General features: G+C 36.3%; 1 protein-coding gene and 1 pseudogene across 5 annotated transcripts in view; one reads left to right on the top strand and one right to left on the bottom strand.

The window, feature by feature from the left end:
- Window positions 1-273: 273 nt before the first annotated feature.
- Window positions 274-19,741, bottom strand: part of CYLC1 (cylicin 1) — a 77,419-nt gene continuing 57,951 nt past the window's right edge. For all 5 annotated transcript variants that reach the window (XM_049644010.1, XM_049644013.1, XM_049644014.1 and 2 more), the window contains one exon: window positions 274-452. In XM_049644010.1, coding sequence (XP_049499967.1) covers window positions 420-452 — 33 coding nt within the window. In that variant the 3' untranslated portion in view covers window positions 274-419. The remainder of the gene's footprint in view (window positions 453-19,741) is intronic.
- On the top strand, window positions 5,030-12,062 carry LOC125932317 (proteasome subunit beta type-6-like; annotated as a pseudogene).

Genomic DNA, 19,741 nt, shown 5'->3' with positions numbered 1-19,741 from the left:
CTGGATTAGTGTTTGATTGAATTGGGGCAAGGGCATGTCTGAACTGTTTCCACCCCGATCTGGGAACTATTTCTTTGTTCTGTTCCCAGGTGGTGATAAGACGATGTGGTAGGCTATAAAAACTCTGTACCCCGGCTGTTCAAGGCCACACTCTGATCAAGAGTGTTGGTCCCGATCTGTCGGCCTTGCTTCTCATTGCAATAAACTTTGTTGTGACTGTCACTGGTGCCCGTAGCATTCTGTTTCAGGAGTCGTGTGGATGCAACACTGGGATTCATGGAAGACTTGTTTTTATTTATTACAGTTCCACACAAGTAGAAATGATCATTTGGGAGTAGCCAGTGTTTACTGTGGTAAGGCCATTCTGTGAAACCAAGTGCTCAGTTGTTCTTTTATTTTCTTTTTCTTTTTCTTTTTCTTTAAAGCAGCTTATGAATCCACTTTGCTTCAGGCTGAGGAATAAAGTAAAAAAAGGAAAAAAAAGAAAATAAAATTAAAATATTATTTATCTATTAATTATGGAGAGTTCCAGGTTTTTTAGAGACCACACCAAAACACATAATGTCACAAGTGAAAGGAACTTGGATATCATTTTTATTATTTTTTATTAAAAATACAGGTCCCTGGACTCCACCCCAGACTTATCAAGTCGAAGTCTGAGATGGAGTCAGAAATTTGCATGTTCAACATCCCTGGGTGCTCCTAATGTTCACCAAAAGGTGAGAAGTACTGAATACTCATCCAACAATAAGGATTTGTGTAGGAACCAAGTTCTATCAAAGTACATTATGTATCTAAGATCTCACAACTATTTTAATAGACCAGAACTTTTGAAATTGATAATATAATATAAAAACACAAAAAGTAGTTAACAATAATGGAAAGTCACTTCAAATTCCACCCTACTAATATAAATATATTCATATTTGCATATTACTATCTTTGTTCAGAAACATGCAGATTTTTGCTTAGTTGTGATCCCATAGTATTTTTTCCTGTTTTTATCTCTTAAAAGTATAGTATGAACTTTTTCCTTTAATTATCAAGGTTTTATAATTATTTCAATGAATGCATATGATTATATATATTTTACTAAACCATTCTCCTAGTTTGATACCTTTAGTTTAATTCCAAAGTTTTTCCTTTATAGACTGTATTGTAATCATTGCCTTTATTCCTAGTGTTTGTTTATCCATCTGCTGATATTTTTATTACAATACATTTCAAGTAATGGGATTACTGAATCAAATAGTATTACCACATTTACGACTCTTCCTTCATAGTTCCATATAATTCTAGAGGAAGGTTAGACCAGTTTACACTGTTCTTTTGCGTCAGCCGTGAATAAATGTACCACCATCCTTAAAGCCTCAAGAACTCTATGTGAGATATATATGTAAGATATCTTAAACACATAATACATATAAAATTTATGTTATATTTATATAATTTAGGTATGGATTATTATATTTTTACTTCATTATTATATGAGAAATGATCTCATAGGATTGTTTTCATTACTAACCATGGTCAATATATTTTTTTAAATTTTTAAATATTTTATTATTATTTATTTTTGAGAGAGAGAGAGACAGAGCACGAGTGGAGGAGGGGCAGAGAGAGAGGGAGATACAGAATCCAAAGCAGGCTCCAGGCTCTGAGCTGCCAGCATAGAGCCTGACATGGGGCCTGAACTCACGAACCATGAGATCATGACTTGAGTTGAAGTCAGAGGCTTAACTGAATGAGCCACCCAGGCACCCCATAGTCAATATTTTTTAATAATTTTATTTCTTATATTTATTTATTTCCTCCTGTATAAATTATGTTTCTATTTCTTGGTCATTTATTATAGGTACCTTTATTTTACTATAAGAAATGTGTCTTATTACTCACACTCTTGATTTATAGTTCAGTATTTTTTTCTACATGATGATACTTCTCAAATAATTAGGATGAAGTGTTGACTGTGTGTAGCCTAAAATACAGATGGAATAACTTTCATCTACATATTGTGGTTTACGAGAATTACTGGAAATGCCACTTTCTAAAGCATTTCACATTACAAGTCCAAATATTTGACATTCATTCCTTTATATTTTGGCTTTAAGAGATTTAAATGCTTCTGTTAAACCATAGTTAATACTTTAAGGGTGACTACTATGGACTGAATGTTTGTGTGTCCCTAAAATTCATATTCTGAAACCTTAATGCCCAATATGATGGTATTTGAAGGTAGAGAATTTTAGGGGGTAATTAGGTTTAGATGAGGTCCTAAGGGTGGAGTCCTCATGATGGGATTGGTCCCCTTATAAGAGAATGAATAAACCAGATCTCTTTCTATGCCATGCAAGAATATATCAAGAAAGTGGTGTCTATAAGCCAAGAATAGGTCTTTTACCAGAACTCAGCCATGCTTATACCCTAGTCGTGGACTTCTAGACTATCAAATTTTGAGAAATATGTGTTAAGTCACCCACTCTATGGTATTTGTCATAGCAGCCTGAGCTAAGATAGTATGAAATTATTTTGACAATTCAGGGAATAATAAGTGGTAGAATTTTTTCCATATGAGAAAGAGTTTTGAGTTTCTGGGACTTTCCATAAGATGAAACATTGTCTAAAGAAGGGAGATCCTGGGATTAAAGTTTGTTATTGACAGCCAAATGTCAACAAGAAGAAATCAAAACTAATGGTGACTGAGGGGAAATAGGTAGACTAGTTGCATGTTTGAAGCACAGCAAAGCAACAGCATATCAACACAGTTATGCAATAAAGGAAAAAAATCTTTTGAAACTACACCATTAAAAATCATAGGCCTTTGTTCACCTTCTTTCCATTTAATTTATAGTTTAATATTAAAAAGAAAACCTGTGTAGAGGCATCACAATAATCTATTGCAGCTTTTATGCCCCTTAGGTTTAATTATGTTTACTATGTGAGTTGCCAACCCTGTGTCTCTACCACCACTCACTTTGGATTCTTCCTGGAAATTCTATGTTTTACTTCAGTTAATATCACCTTTCAATATCATACTCTTGTATCTAATAATAAAATTTTATAGCCTGGTTCTCCTATTAACTAGTTGAGTGTACTTGGATACAAATTTCCCCACTGTCTTTGCCTTTCAAAATATTTCTTATCTTTCATGATCCAGGTCAAATATAACCTTAATAGTTATTTGACAGCTTTTTTTTTACCCTTTTTTAATGAATGAATGGATGAATCAATGAATCAATGAATGTATTTATGAACTGGGCACACTAAAAATTATACTATCTAGTATCATCTGGATTTTTAAAACTGCCCAGCAATTATTTTATTCATTTTTTCCAATTTTTTAAATAAACGTCACACTAATTTTCTTGTTCAATAAATATCAAGTGCTAGCCACTTTCTTGGGAATTTGGGGTATATTAGCAAACAAAACAAAGAGCTTTGCCCTCACAGCAATTACATTATATATTATATAATACTTTATGTATATAATACATTATATATTATATATTACATTATATATAATATACATATTATATATATGTGTGTGTATATATATATATATACATATTCATATTTGTCAAACTACTGCCACAATCACCCCAAACATTTCAATCACTCCCAAAAGATGCTATATATCCCTTGATTGAAAGTTTTAAGCAGATGTGATGTGTTTTAACATGATGTGATGTATGTTTTCTACAGAAGAGAGTTAACAGTGGCTGGGACCAGGGAGGTAGCAGTGTAGTTGATGAAAGGTGGTCATATTTTAGATATTTTTTGAGTAAACCAGATCTAACAAGGATTGTAAAAGAAAAAGAAAAATCAAAATGTCTTTGGTATATATTTATATATTTATATATATATTTATATATTTATGTATTATTTATATTCTGACTTATTTTGCTTATTTTGCTTATTTTGCTTGCATAATATTGCCCAGCTCCAGCCATATCGTTGCAAATCACAAAATTTTTCTTGTGTGAAAACCCATTTGTCCTGATATTCAGCACCAAAGCAACAAATTGAAAAGTGCCTAGACCATGAATGACAAAGACCCATTTACTAATTTTAAGCAGCTTCCAGACAGGTAGAAACCTGCAAGTACGTTATCAAGGGGCAGAAGCACTGGAGAGTGTCATTTTTGCAATATCATCTTGACTTGCTGCTGATAATGGCAATGATACCCATTTTTGATTCTCTTCCTCTAGCCTGTTAACATCAGTGGGCTGTGCTTCCTATCCTTCACTGTAATCAGAATGTATGAGTATCCCATGCCCCAATCAACGTGCAGGACACCCAAGCCACAATAGGGCCAAGTGAGTGCTCAAGCACCCCAACCCATGCAGAGACCAAGGCACAACAAGGGTGGGTAAGCACCCTAGGCCCTGCACTACCCACACAGCAACCAAGCCAAAGCTAAGTTGAGAAAGAGCCTCACATCCTGCCATCCCTATGTAGTGGAAATGCCACAACTGGGTTAGTTAGTTCCTTGAGCCTCACCCAAACCATTCAGAGACTTGAGCCACAGTTTAGGAAAATGCCCTTAGATTCACATTCCCTGTGCAACATACTAGCCACAAACTGAACAAATGAGTACCCAAATCCCTTGCCTACCCCACACAGAGACCAGGAAACAATGAGATGAGCAAGTGGCTAAAATTATACTCTCCTTGTGCAGGGGTTGAGTTACAAACAGTTCAAGAAAAGGCCTCATGCTTCACCACCTCTGTACAGCAGTTGTAGCCTTATCACAACCCATGAGTATGTGCAACCCATAAGAAGTACAACTATAGAGTACCTGGCTCTGGTAGCCAAGGAAGATTGAATTTCTGGACCACACATTTCAGCTTCTACACAAGACTTCTCCTTCAAGAGTGGGGGAGGTGGCCATTTTGCTTAATACAATACAAACACAGATAGGCAAAATGAGGAAACAGGAAAATGTTCCAAATCAAAGAATAAGGCAAATTCCCATATTAAACTTAATGAAATGGAAATAAACAATCTAACTGATAAAGCATTCAAAGTAATGGTCATAAAGATGCTCATTGATCTTCGGAGAAGAATGTATGAACATAGTGAGAACTTCACCAATGTAATAGAAAATATAAGAAAGTGCCAAACAAATTATAACTGTACTGAAAAATACATTAGAGAGGTTCAACAGCGCAATGAACAAAATAGAAGTATGAATTTGTGGGCTGGAATATAGAGTAATGGCAAACACCCAGAGCACCAAAAGGGGAGAAAAAAAAAGACAACATCTGGATAACATCAAGCAGAATGGGAAAAGAGAAAGAGAAAGGGACACAGAAAATGAAAATATCTCAAGAAATAAGTGCTAAGATGTCTCTAATCTGGGACAGGAAAACATACATACAGGTTCACAAAGCCCCAAAAGTTCCAAATAATATGAAACCAAAGAGAAACACATGGGGACACATTTTAAAATGGTAAAAGTTAAGGACAAAAAGAATTTTAAAAGCACCAAGAGTAAAGCAACTTACTACATACAAGGGAAACCTCAGAAAGCTATCGGCAGATTTTTCAGCTGAAACATTATAGGCCAGAAAGGAGTAGCATGACATATTCTGAAGTGCTGAAAGAGGAAAACTGCAAACCAAGAATCCTCTGCCTAGCAAGTTTATTATTCAAAATTAAGACTTACAAGTTGTTTTCCAGATAAGCAAGAACTAAAGGAAATTATCACCACTAAATCAGCTTTAAAAGAGATGTTAAAGACACTTCTCTGAGCTAAAATGGACAGGCATTAGTGAGTAATAAGAAAACACAGAAAAGCAAAAACCTCACTGTAAAGGATAAATAAATAAATGTTCAACCACATATAAAGTTAAGTATGATGGGTAAAATAAAAGTAGTAAAATTAAAAATACAATAATTAAGGGATATATAAAATAAAATTATATAAAGTGTATTTTCAAAATATTTTTGGGTGATATGAGTAAAGATTTGGAATGAGTACAAAATTAATATCAACTTAAAGTGGAGTATAACAAATAGAACAAAGTGAGGATTGCTCGAGGGGAGGTGGATGAGGGGATGGGCCAAATGGGTGATGGGCATTAAGGAGGGCATTTGTTGGGATGAAGACTAGGTGCTATATGTAAGTGATGAATCACTGGTTTCTACTCCTGAAACCAATACTACACTGTATGTTAACTAACTTATATTTAAATAAATAAATTTTAAAAAGACTACAATATACCTAAGGTATTTTATTTTATACGAACCTCACAGTACCACAAACAGCAACAATGGAAAAATGTTATAGTGAATACAAGAAAGACAATGAGAAAAGGATCTAAACATAATACTAAAGAGGAGGAGGAGCCAAGATGGCGGAACAGCATGGAAGGTTTTTGTGTGTCTCGCATCCATGGAATACAGCCAGACCAACACTAAACCATCCAACACACCTAAAAAACTGATTGGAGGTTTAACCCAACAATCTGCACAACCTGAAACACAGAATTCAGCAGGTATGTGGCATGGAGAGGTGAACTTGGGGAGAGAGAGGCTGGCGGCAGGCAGGGAGTTGCTTTTGCAGGCAGAGAGAGGATGGAGACTTGGGGTGGGGAGAATACAGGAAAAGCACCCCTCCCCAAAAACAGCTGGAGAGAAAGTGGAAAATTGGAAACAGCCACAGGGTCTAAAATAAAAAGGGAGAAAGGATAAAGGAGAGGGTTTAAATTCCATTAAGACTGTAAACAAGGGGAGCACAAAGTCTGCAACTCTGCAGCTCAATAACTGACTGTGCTCTGGTGGGAAGGGTGAATCCCCAGGAACAGACTGGGGTCTGGGGGGATCTCAGGCCACACAGGGAAGAGCGGTTCCACTGCTGGAAGGACATTTGGTAGATACTGTTGAAGCCACCTAGACCCAGCAGACCCCCCAAAATGGCTACATTCGCTGGTGCTGGAATAAGGTCATTAAGGGTGAAGCCTGGTGCCAGATGTGTGTTGTGATTTTCCATAATCCCTGTAGCTCCTGCTACACTATCTCGATAACTTTTTCTGGGGTGGGCTGGCACCTGGCCTCAGTAATGGGGCACCAGAAGCAGCAGGGTCTAGCAAGCGATCCTGGGTGCAGTCAACATTTGGCCTTTGCTCATTTGGCCATTGCTCGATGAGACCCTCTTGCAGAGGGGCGGAATGGCTAAAAGCAGCAGTCCTTCAGAAGTCAGGGGCTGGGGGAAAAATGCATCTGAGACAAAACTTGGGAGAGGTATTGCCTGGGGCTTGTTCATAGTGAAGAAGTGGAGAGTGGATGAAAGCTGAAGACAGAGGACGGGTGCATGATTACTGATCAGGGAGAACACAGTTCCAATACTAGAGACTGGGTAGCTAGAACAGAGAATTAGTGATATAGAGGACAAACTTACCGAGAATAATGAAGCAGAAAAAAGAGGGAGATTAAGGCAAAAATGCACGATTTAAGACTTAGAGAAATCAGTGACTCATTAAAAAGGAACAACATCAGAATCAAAGGGGTCCCAGAAGATGAAGAGAGAAAAATCAGGGTAGAAGGGTTATGCGAGCATATAATACACAAATTCTCAAAATACTCAGGCAAGGAGAGAATCATGAAAGCATCAAGGGAAAAAAAGTCCCTAACTTACAAGGGAAGACAGATCAGGTTTGCAGCAGAAATTTCCACAGAAACTTGGAAGGCCAGAAAGGAGTGGCAGGGTATATTCAATGTGCTGAATCAGGAAAATATGCAGCCAAGAATTCTTTATCCAGCAAAGCTGTCATTCAAAATAGAAGGAGAGATAAAAAGTTTCCCAGAGAAACAAAAATTAAAGGAATTTGTGACCACTAAACCAGCCCTGCAAGAAATTTTAAAGGGGAATTTCTGAGGGAAGAAAAGATGTATACATATATATATATATAATATATATATTATATATACACATATATATTATATATAATATATATAATATATTATATAACAAATATATAATTATATATTAATTATATTTATAGAATATATTAATATAATTATATTATAATTATAATATTATAATATTATATATTATATGCTATTATATTATATATAATAATATAATATATATATAATATATAATATAATTATATAAAATAATATATATTAATATATTATAATATAACATATTATATATACCAAAAGCAACAAAGATTAGAGAGGACCAGAGAACACCACCAGAAACTCCAACTCTGCAAGCATCATAATGGCAATAAATTGATATCTTTCAGTACTCTAAACATCATTGGGCTCAATGCTCCAATCAAAAGACATAGGGTAACAGAATGGATAGGAAAACAAGATCCATCTATATGCTGTTTACAAGAGACACACTTTAGACCTAAAGACACCTTCAGATTGAAAGTAAGGGGATGGAGAACCATCTATGATGTAATGGTCAACAAAAGAAAGCCAGAGTAGCCATACTTATCTCAGACAATCTAGACTTTAAAATAAAGACTATATCAAGAGATGCAGAAGGGCATTATATCATCATTAAGGGGTCTATCCACCAAGAAGACCTAACAATGGTAAACATTTATGCTCCAAATGTGATAGCACCCAAATATATAAATCAATTAATCTCAAACATAAAGAAACTCATCAATAGTAATACCATAATAGTAGGAGACTTCAACACCCCACTCACAACAATGGACAGATCATCTAATCAAAAAATCAACAAGAAACAATGTCTTTGAATGATACACTAGACCAGATGGATTTGACAGATATATTCAGAAAATTTCATTCTAAAGCAGCAGAATACAGTTTCTTCTCCAGTGTACATGGAATGCTCTCCAGAATAGACCATATACTGGGACACAAATCAACCCTAAGTAAGTACAAAAAGGTCGAGATCATACTGTGCATATTTTTAGACCACAACACTATGAAACTCGAAATCAACCACAAGACAAAATTTGGAAAGGTAACAAATACTTGAAGAACATCCTACTAAAGAATGAATGGGCTAACCAAGCAGTTAAAGAGGAAATTAAAAAGTATATGGAAGTCAATGAAAATGATAACACAATCCAAAACCTCTGGGACGCAGCAAAGGCCATATAAGAGGAATGAATATAGCAATCCAGGCCTTCCTAAAGAAGGAAGAAAGATCTCAGATACACAACCTAACCTTATGTCTTAAGAAGCTGGAAAAAGCAGCAAATAAAACCAAAATCCAGAAGAAGACAGGAAATAATAAAGGTTAGAGCAGAAATTAATGCTATTGACCAAATTATGGAAAGAGCCTAAATGTCCATCAACTGATGAATGGATAAAGAAATTGTGGTTTATATACACAATGGAATACTACGTGGCAATGAGAAAAAATGAAATATGGCCTTTTGTAGCAACATGGATGGAACTGGAGAGTGTGATGCTAAGTGAAATAAGCCATACAGAGAAAGACAGATACCATATGGTTTCACTCTTATGTGGATCCTGAGAAACATAACAGAAACCCATGGGGGAGGGAAAAAAAAAAAAAAGAGGTTAGAGTGGGAGAGAGCCAAAGCATAAGAGACTGTTAAAAACTGAGAACAAACTGAGGGTTGATGGGGGGTGGGAGGGAGGGCAGGGTGGGTGATGGGTATTGAGGAGGGCACCTTTTGGGATGAGCACTGGGTGTTGTATGGAAACCAATTTGACAGTAAATTTCATATATTAAAAAATTAAAAAAAAATTAAAAAAAAAATAAATAAAAAAAAAATAAAATAAAATAAAATAGAATTTGAAGCTCTAAAAAAAAAAAAAAAAAAAAAGAAATTAATGCTATTGAAACTAAAAGAAAACAGTAGAACAGATTAATGAAACCAGAAGCTGGTTCTTTCAAAGGATTAACAAAATTGATAGACCACTCACCACTTTGATCAAAAAGAAAAAAGAAAGGACCCAAATAAATAAAATTAAGAATGAAAGAGGAGAGATCACAACCAACACAGCAGAGATACAAACAATAATAAGAGAATATTATGAGCAGTTATATGACAATGAAACGGTCAATCTGAAAGAAATAGACAAATTCCTAGAAACATATACACTACCAAAACTGAAACAGGAAGAAATAGAAAATTTGAACAGACGTATAACCAGTAAGGAAATCGAATTAGTAATCAAAAATCTCCCAAAATACAAGAGTCCAGGGCCAGGAAGCTTTGCAGGGCAATTCTACCAAACATTTAAGGAAGAGTTAACATTTTTCTCTTGAAAGTGTTCCAAAAAATAGAAATGGAGGGAAAACTTCCATACTCTTTCTATGAAGCCAGCATTACCTTGGTTCCAAATCCAGACAGAGACCTCACTAAAAAGGAGAACCATAGACTGATTTCCCTGATGAACATAGATGCAAAAATCCTCAACAGGATATTAGCCAACTGGCTCCAACAATACAGTAAACAAATTATTCACCACGACCAAGTGGGGATTTATACCTGGGTTGCAAGGCTGTTTCATATCTGCAAAACAAAAGAAAGCAAGACACAAACAATCGGGCCAATATTTCTAAAGAACTTAGATTTTAAAATTCTCAAAAACCTATTAGCAAATTGAATTAAACAATATATTAAAAGAATAATACATGGTCAAGTGAGATTCATTTCGGGGATTCAATGATGGTTGAACATATGAAAATCAATCAACATGATATTCCACATTAAAAAATGAAGGATTAAAAAGTACATGATTAGTGACAGTACTGGAGAAGGAAGTTGGAAGCCACTATAGTAGCCTCTGGAGGAGCAAGCAACGTTGATCTGTGGTCCAGAGGCCATTATCCCCAACTGGGAAACCCAGGAAATCTCCACAGGGACCACTTTAATGGCTGAGCAATTTGATGGGGTCGTGATTTTGGGAGCCCACTCCATAACAACCACTGGGTCCTATATCGCCAGTTGAGTGACTGATAGGCTGACCCCTATTCATGACTATTTTTTGCTGCCACTAAGGCTCAGCAGCTTATATGCAGGCAGTAGCTGATGCTGTCAGTTATCAGTTTGATTTCCACAGCACCGAGCTGAATGAGCCTCCTATGGTACACACAGCAACCAGCCTCTTTTAGGAGATGTGTTAATGGTATCTAGAAGACCTGATGGCAGGAATCATCATTGCAGGCTGGTAACCCCAAGAAGGAGGGCTGTTGTACTCAGTGCCCATTATAGGTATGATCGTAAGGCAGTCCTTGGCCAGTGGGGGTTCTGGGAGCTCATATACCTATGGCTATTGGAAAGCATGACCAAGGAAGAGTGTCTGGAATTCACTGCCAATGATATTAATTTGGTCATCGAATGGGTGGTTCCAGTGGAGGGGTGATTTGCCTGGAAGCCATTGCAGAATTAAGGGTAGAGCAGAAGGTACTTTTGGGAGCCTAGATTCCCAAACTCACCATTACCACATCCCCAATTCCTAGAATTCTAGGATACAATAAAAGGCACACCATTGTGATGGAAAATTCACTAAAAATTTCATCAAAAAAGAAAAAAAGTATGATAATTTCTATAGATGCAGAAAAAGCATTTGACAAAATTCAACATCAATTTATCATAAAAATTCACAACAAAGTGTTTGTAGAAGGAATGTACTTCAACATATAAAAGCCATATATAATAAACCCACAGCTAAGATACTCAGCAGTGAAAAGCTGAAAGCTTCTCCTCTAAATCAGAAACAAGAAAAGGAGGCCTGCTCTGAGCACTTTTATTCAACATAGTATTAAAGTCCTAGTCGCAGCGATTAGGAAAGAAAAATAAGTAAAAGGTATCCAAATTGAAAAAGAAGAAGTAAAATTGTCACTATTTGAAGATGACATGAAAATGAATTCAGTAACATTATAGGATACAGAATTAATATACAGAGATGTATTATATATCTATACACTAAAATGAACTATCAGAAAGAAAAATTAAGAAAACAATCCCTTTTACAATAACATCAAAATAATAAAATACTCAGGAATAGATTTAACCAAGGAGGTGAAACTCTCATATTCAGAAAACGATGACATTGTAAAAGTGATTAAAGACAACACAAATAAGTGAAAATATATTTTGTACTCATGGACAGGAAGAATTAATATCTTTAAGATATCTATACTACCCAAAGAGTTAATATCATTAAAATATCTATACCACCCAAAGCAATCTAAAGATCCAATACAATCCCTATAAAATACTAATGACATTTTTACAGAATTACAGTAAATAATCCTGATATTTGAAGGAAACTACAATGGATACTTAATAGACAAAGAAATCTTAAAAAAGAATAAATATGGAAATATTAGATGCTACATGATTCTGAACTACACTACAAAACTATAATAATCAAAAGTATATGGTATTGGAACCAAAAGAGGCACGTAAGTTAATGGAACAGAATAGATACTCAAAAAATAAACTCATTTTCTGTGATCAATTTATCTACAACAGAGGAGGCAAGAACATATAGTGGGGAGAAAGAAACCAGTGTTTTTAATAAATTGTGTGCAAAACTAAACCACCTTCTTACAGTGAATACAAAAATATACTCGAAGTGAATTAAATACTTAAATGTAAGGCCTGAAACCAAAAAATTCCTGGATGAAAATACAAACAGTAAGTTTTTTTTGCATTGATCTTACCAATATTTTACTGGATGTATTTCCTCAAACAAGGACAACTAAAGCAAAAATGAATAAATGAAACTAGAGCAAACTAAAATCTTTTGCACAGTGAAGGAAACCAACAACAAAATAAATAGACAATCTACTAAACAGGAGAAGACACCTGGGGTTGATAGCCAAAAGATATAATGACCTTGTACAGCTCAATAGTAAAAGAAAAAAAGGCTAATTAAAAATTGGCATGCAACCTAAATAGACACTCTTCCAAAGAAGTCAACAGGCAACAACAGGGAGATGGCCAACAGGAAGATCAAAACATGCTCAATATCACTAATCATCAGGGAAATGCAAATAAAAACTTTAAGGACACACCAACTCATGCCTGCCAGAATGGTAATTATCAAACAAACAAAAAGCAAGAAATAACAAGTGTTGGGGAGGATGTGGAGGAATGGGAATCTTTGTGCACTGTTGGTCAAAATATAAATTGATGCAGCCACTATGAAAAACAGTATGGATTTCCTCAAAAAAAAAAAAAAAAAAAAGATTCAATTACCATGTGATCCAGCAATTCCACTTCTCATTATTTATCCAAGGAATGTAAAAACACTAATTCTAAAAGATGGATGTATTCCTTTGTTTATTATAGCTTTATATACAATAATCAAGATATGGAAGCAAACTAAGTATCCATTAATAATAAATGGATACAGAATGTATCACAAACACATTGGAATATTATTCAGCCATACAATAGAATGAAATCCTGCCAAATCCAACAACATGCAATCACGTAGAGGATATTATGCTAAGTGAAATAAGTCAGAGAAAGGCAAATGACATGATTTTTACTTATATGTGGAATCTAAAAATAAGTCAATAAAGCAAGACAGAAGTAGGCTCATAGGTACAGACAGCAAACTGATAGTTGTCAGAAGGGAGGGGATGGAGGAATGGGTGAAATAGGAAAAGGGGGCATGCAAACTTCCAGTTTAAATGATTAAGTCAGGGGCACCTGGGTGGCTCAGTTAAGCGTCTGACTCTAGATTTTGGCTCAGGACATGATCTCACAGTTTGTGGGTTTGAGCCCCATGTCTGTGCTGTGCACAGAGCCTGCTTGGGATTCTCCCTCTCCCTCTTTCTTTCCCCCACTTTTCTCTCTCAAAATAAATAAACTTTAAAAAATAAAATAAAATGATTAAGTCATGGGGATGTCACGTCCATCATAGGGAATATAGTCAATAATATTGTAATAAGTCTATATGGTGACAAATGGAAACTAGACTTCTGGTGGTAATCATGTATTAATGTATAAAATTATCAAATCACTATGAGGTACATTTGTAACTAATATATGTTGTATTTCAATCATATTTCAATAAAAATATAAAATAAGAGAAGGGTTAAAGAAAAGGGACAGGAAAGAACTGAAGAGGAATGAGTACAAAAATTTTTCAAATAAAATATTTAAAGTTACAAAGACAATTAATGAAGGAACTAAAAATAAAGATAGAATCATATTAGGAAAAGAGGAGAGGAGATGGTGTATATGAACAAAATCTTCACCCATTGTGGAAGACCATTTTGAGAAAATGTATAAAATTGAAAAGTAACCATAAAATATATTATTTAGAGATATGGAAGTAGCCAACAAACAAAATAAATACAGAATCACATTTATATGTACCTATGACCTTCGGTTTGCCTATACTACTAATTTTACTGGTACTTGAATATCTTATCATGAAATACAATGATAATGCTTCAAATTAAAGCAATTGTGTCTTTTGAAAACAGACCAAACCAAGTAATGACAGTGTTAGAAAAATGAGTCCTTATGTCATAAGTATATATTTTAAATACAATTCTTAAATTATTATTTTTTTACACTCTGGAAATCAGTGTAGTATCAAAGAATTCCCATACCTTTTCCTTTTCCTTAGAAAAATTTCATTAGGTAATTTTCATTTCATGTCACTATTTCTTGTGATCTAGTAGTTCAGCCACCTATGTTACATCATTAGGCGTATTCCATTACTGATCCATCCCAGTTATGTGCAGGCACATGGCTTACATCTTTCAGACTCCATTAAAACACCAAACACTGTCACTGTACTGTTCACTCCGGTTTCAATTTATAGCTCATTTAACTTAATTCTTCATTTTGGAGACAAAGAAATAGGCCCAGAATAGGAAGAGGATTTACTGGTTTTATTTTGTCATAAAACGATATGTGTTTTAGGGTAAAAAGTACAAATTTAAAGAGTCTGCACAGTTCTATAGTTCCTGTGTCTTTATTCAATTTGTGAATTCACAAAAAAATCACACAGAGTAGAAAGATTTTGGAGGAAGATGGTGGGGTAGGAGGATGCTGGGTTCACTGCGTCCTACTGATCACTTAGATTCCAACCACATCTGCCTAAATAACCCAGAAAACCCGCCAGAAGGCTAGCAAAATGGACTCTCCAGAGCAAAGCGTAAATGAGAGGCCAACGGAAGAGGGTAGAATGGGGTGAGAGGCAGTGAATGTTACATGGACTGGCAGGAGGGAGCCGGGGAGGTGGAGGGGCAGGCAGCCTTCCGGGCAAGGCAGAGCCCCCGAGTCTGGCTTGCAAAAGCGGAGGGGCTGGATGGAGTGTGTTCTCACAGCCAGCAGAACTTAACATCTGGAATGTTATAAGTCAACACCTCTGCTTGGAGAGTGGGAGGGCTAGAGGAAAATGGGAAGGAGAGTTGTTGAGCCCCAGAAGACAGAGCTCAGCTTGGCGGGGAACAAAGGCGCTGGCCAGCACCATCTCCCTTGCCCATCCCCCAGCCAAAATCCCAAAGGGAACCAGTTCCCATCAGGGAACTTGCTTGCACCGGGCAAACACCCAATGCTGTGCTTCTGTGGATCCATCCCTCTGAATGGTTGGCCTCCCTCCCGGTGCTGCAGGGCTCCTCCCGAAGCGGACACCTAAGGCAAAGCAAGCTGAGTCTGCCCCTACTGCCCCTGGCACCCTGCTGATCCACCCCAGCTAATATGCCAGATCCCATCGAAGCAGCACCACAAGCCTGGCAGTGTGCAAGTAGTCCAGACAGGGGCCACACTACTCCACATTGAGTCCTGCCCCTGGAGAGGGGAAGATAAGGTACACACCAGTCTGACTGTGGCTCCAGCGGTGGCTGGGGGCAGACATCAGGTCTGACCACCAATGTAAGTTACTCCAGACAGCACACAGGAAGAGCCCTGCAGTTCCATGCCACTCCAGGGTCTATCCAAAATGACAACATGGAAGAATTCTCCTCAAAATAAACTCCAGGAACTAGAGACAGCTAAAGAACTGATCAAAACGATCTAAGCAATGTAACAGAAAATGAATTTAAGGTAATAGTCATAAAATTAATCGCTGGGCTTGAAAAAAGCATAAAGGACAGCAGAGAATCTATTACTACAGAGATCAAGGGACTAAGAAAGAGTCAGGAGGAGCTAAAAATGCTATAAATGAGCTGCAAAATAAAAATGAGATGACCACAGCTCAGATTGAAGAGGCAGAGGAGAGAATAGGTGAATTATAAGATAAAACTATGGAAAAAGAGGAAGCTGAGAAAAAGAGAGATAAAAAAAATACAGGAGTAAGAGGGGAAAATTAGAAAACTAAGTAACAATTAAATGTAATAACATATGCATAATTGGGATTCCAGGGGAGGAAGAGGGAGAGAGAGGTGCTGAAGGTGTACTTGAAGAAATCATAGCTGAGAACTTCCCTGATCTGGGGAAGGAAAAAGGCATTGAAATCCAAGAGGCACAGAGAACTCCCTTCAGACGTATCTTGAATTGATCTTCTGCATGACATATCATAGTGAAACTGGCAAAATATAAGGATAAAGAGAAAATTCGGAAAGCAGCTAGGGATAAACATGCTCTAACACATAAAGGGAAACTGATAAGACTAGTGATGGATCTCTCCACTGAAACTGGTCAGGCCAGAAAGGAATGGCAGGAAATCTTCAATGTAATGAACAGAAAAAAATATGCAGCCGAGAATCCGTTATCCAGCAAGTCTGTCATTTAGAATAGAAGAGATACAGTCTTCACAAACAAAAACTAAACACATTCGTCACCACTAAACCAGCCCTACAAGAAATCCTAAGGGGGACCTGTGAGACAAGGTACCAGAGACATCACTACAAGCATGGAACCCACAGACATCATAATGACTCTAAACCCATATCTTTCTATAATAACACAGAATGTAAATGGACTAAATGCTCCAACCAAAAGACATAGGGTATCAGAATGGATAAAAAACCAAGACCCATCTATTTGCTGTCTACAAGAGACTCATTTTAGACCTGAGGACACCTTCAGATTGAAAGTGACAAGATGGAGAACTATCTATCATGCTACTGGAAGTCAAAAGAAAGCTGGAGTAGCCATACTTATATCAGACAAACTAGACTTTAAATTAAAGGCTGTAACAAGAGATGAAGAAGGGCATTATATAATAATCACAGGGTCTATCCATCAGGAAGAGCTAACAATTATAAATGTCAGTGTGCCGAATATGGGAGCCCCAAAATATATAAAACAATTACTCACAAATATAACCAACCTTATTGATAAGAAGGTGGTAATTGGAGGAGACCTTAATACTCCACTTACAACAATGGATAGAGCATCTAGACACAGGATCAATAAAGAAACAAGGGCCCTGAATGATACATTGGATCAGATGGACTTGACAGATATATTTAGAACTCTGCATCCCAAAGCAACAGAATATACTTTCTTCTCGAGTGCACATGGAACATTCTCCAAGATAGATCACACACTGGGTCACAAAACAGCCCTTCATAAGTATACAAGAATTGAGATCATACCATGCATACTTTCAGACCACAATGTGATGAAGTTTGAAATCAACCACAGGAAAAAGTCTGGAGAACCTCCCAAAACATGGAGGTTAAAGAACACTCTACTAAAGAATGAATGGGTCAACCAGGCAATTAGAGAAGAAATCAAGAAACATATGGAAACAAATGAAAATGAAAAGACAACAATCCAAATGCTTTGGGATGCAGCGAAGGAAGTGCTGAGAGGAAAATACATTGCAATCCAGGCTTATCTCAAGAAACAAGAAAAATCCCAAATACAAAATCTAACAGCACACCTAAAGGAAATAGAAACAGAACAGCAAAGACACCCCAAACCCAGCGGAATAAGAGAAATAATAAAGATCAGAGAAGAAATAAACAATATAGAATCTAAAACAAACAAACAAAAAAAAACCTACAGCATATCAATGAAACCAAGAGTTGTTTTTTTGAAAAAATAAACAAAATTGGTAAACCTCTAGGCAGGCATCTCAAAAAGAAAAGACAGAGGGCCCAGATAGATAAAATCATGAATGAAAATGGAAGTATTACAACCAATCCCTCAGAAATACAATCAATTATCAGGGAATACTATGAAAAATTATATGCCAACAAACTGGACAACCTGGAAGAAAAGGACAAATTCCTAAGCACCCACACACTCCCAAAACTCAAACAGGAAGAAATAGAAAACTTGAACAGACCCATAACCAGTGAATAAATTGATTCCTTTATCAAACATCTCCCAACAAATAAGAGTCCAGGACCAGATGGTTTCCCAGGGGAATTCTACCAGACATTTAAAGCAGAAATAATACCTATCCTTCTCAAGCTATTAAAAAAAAAAAGAAAAATGAAGGAAAACTTCCAGACTCATTCTATGAAGCCAGCATTATTTTGATTCCTAAACCAGACAGAGACCCAGTAAAAAAAGAGAACTACAGGCCAATATCCCTGATGAAAATGGATGCAAAAATTCTCAATAAGATACTAGCAAATCGAATTCAACAGCATATAAAAAGAGTTATTCACCATGATCAAGTGGGACTCATTCCTGAGCTGCAAGACTGGTTCAACATTCACAAATCAATCAATGTGGTACATCACATTAATAAAAGAAAAGATAAGAACCATATCACCCTGTCAATCCATGCAGAAAAAGCATTTGACAAAATCCAGCACCCTTTCTTAATAAAAACCCTCGAGAAAGTCGGGATCGAAGGAACATACTTAAACATCATAAAAGCCATTTATGAAAAGCCCACAGCTCATATCATCCTCAATGGGGAAAAACTGAGAGCTTTCTCCCTGAGATCAGGAACATGACAGGGATGTCCACTCTCACCGCTGTTGTTTCACACAGTGTTGGAAGTTCTAGCATCAGCAATCAGACAACAAAAGGAAATCAAAGACATCAAAATTGGCAAAGATAAAGTTAAGCTTTCACTTTTTTCAGATCACATGATATTATACATGGAAAACCTGATAGACTCCACCAAAAGTCTGCTAGAACTGATACATGAATTCAGCAAAGTCGCAGGATACAAAATCAATGTACAGAAATCAGTTGCATTCTTATGCACTAATAATGAAGCAACAGAAATACAAATAAAGAAACTGATCCCATTCACAATTGCACCAAGAAGCATAAAATGCCTAGGAATAAACCTAACCAAAGATGTAAAAGATCTGTATGTTGAAAGCTATAGAAAGCTTATGAAGGAAATTGAAGAAGATATAAAAGAAATGGAAAAACATTCCATGCTCATGGATTGGAAGAATAAGTATTGTTAAAATGTCAATAGTACCCAAAGCTATGTACACATTTAATGCAATCCTAATCAAAATTGTACCAGTATTCTTCTCGATGCTAGATCAGGTAAGTCAGAGTGGCTAAAATGAACAAATCAGGAGACTGCTAGATTTGATGCTAGAAAGGATGTGGAGAAACGGGAACCCTCTTGCACTGTTGGGATGCAAACTGGTGCAGCCACCATGGAAAACAGTGTGTAAGTTCCTCAAAAAATTGGAAATAGACCTACCCTATAACCCAGCAATAGCACTTTTGGAAATTTACCCAAGGGATACAGGAGTGCTGATGCATAGGGGCACTTGTACCCTAGTGTTTATAGCAGCACTTTCAACAATAGCTAAATTATGGAAAGAGCCTAAATATCCATCAACTGACGAGTGAATAAAGAAATTGTGGTTTATATACACAATGGAATACTACGTGGCAATGAGAAAGAATGAAATATG

This window comes from Panthera uncia, chromosome X, assembly GCF_023721935.1.
Source record: "Panthera uncia isolate 11264 chromosome X, Puncia_PCG_1.0, whole genome shotgun sequence".
Lineage (NCBI taxonomy): Eukaryota > Metazoa > Chordata > Mammalia > Carnivora > Felidae > Panthera > Panthera uncia.
This window is presented reverse-complemented; position numbering and strand designations above follow the sequence as displayed.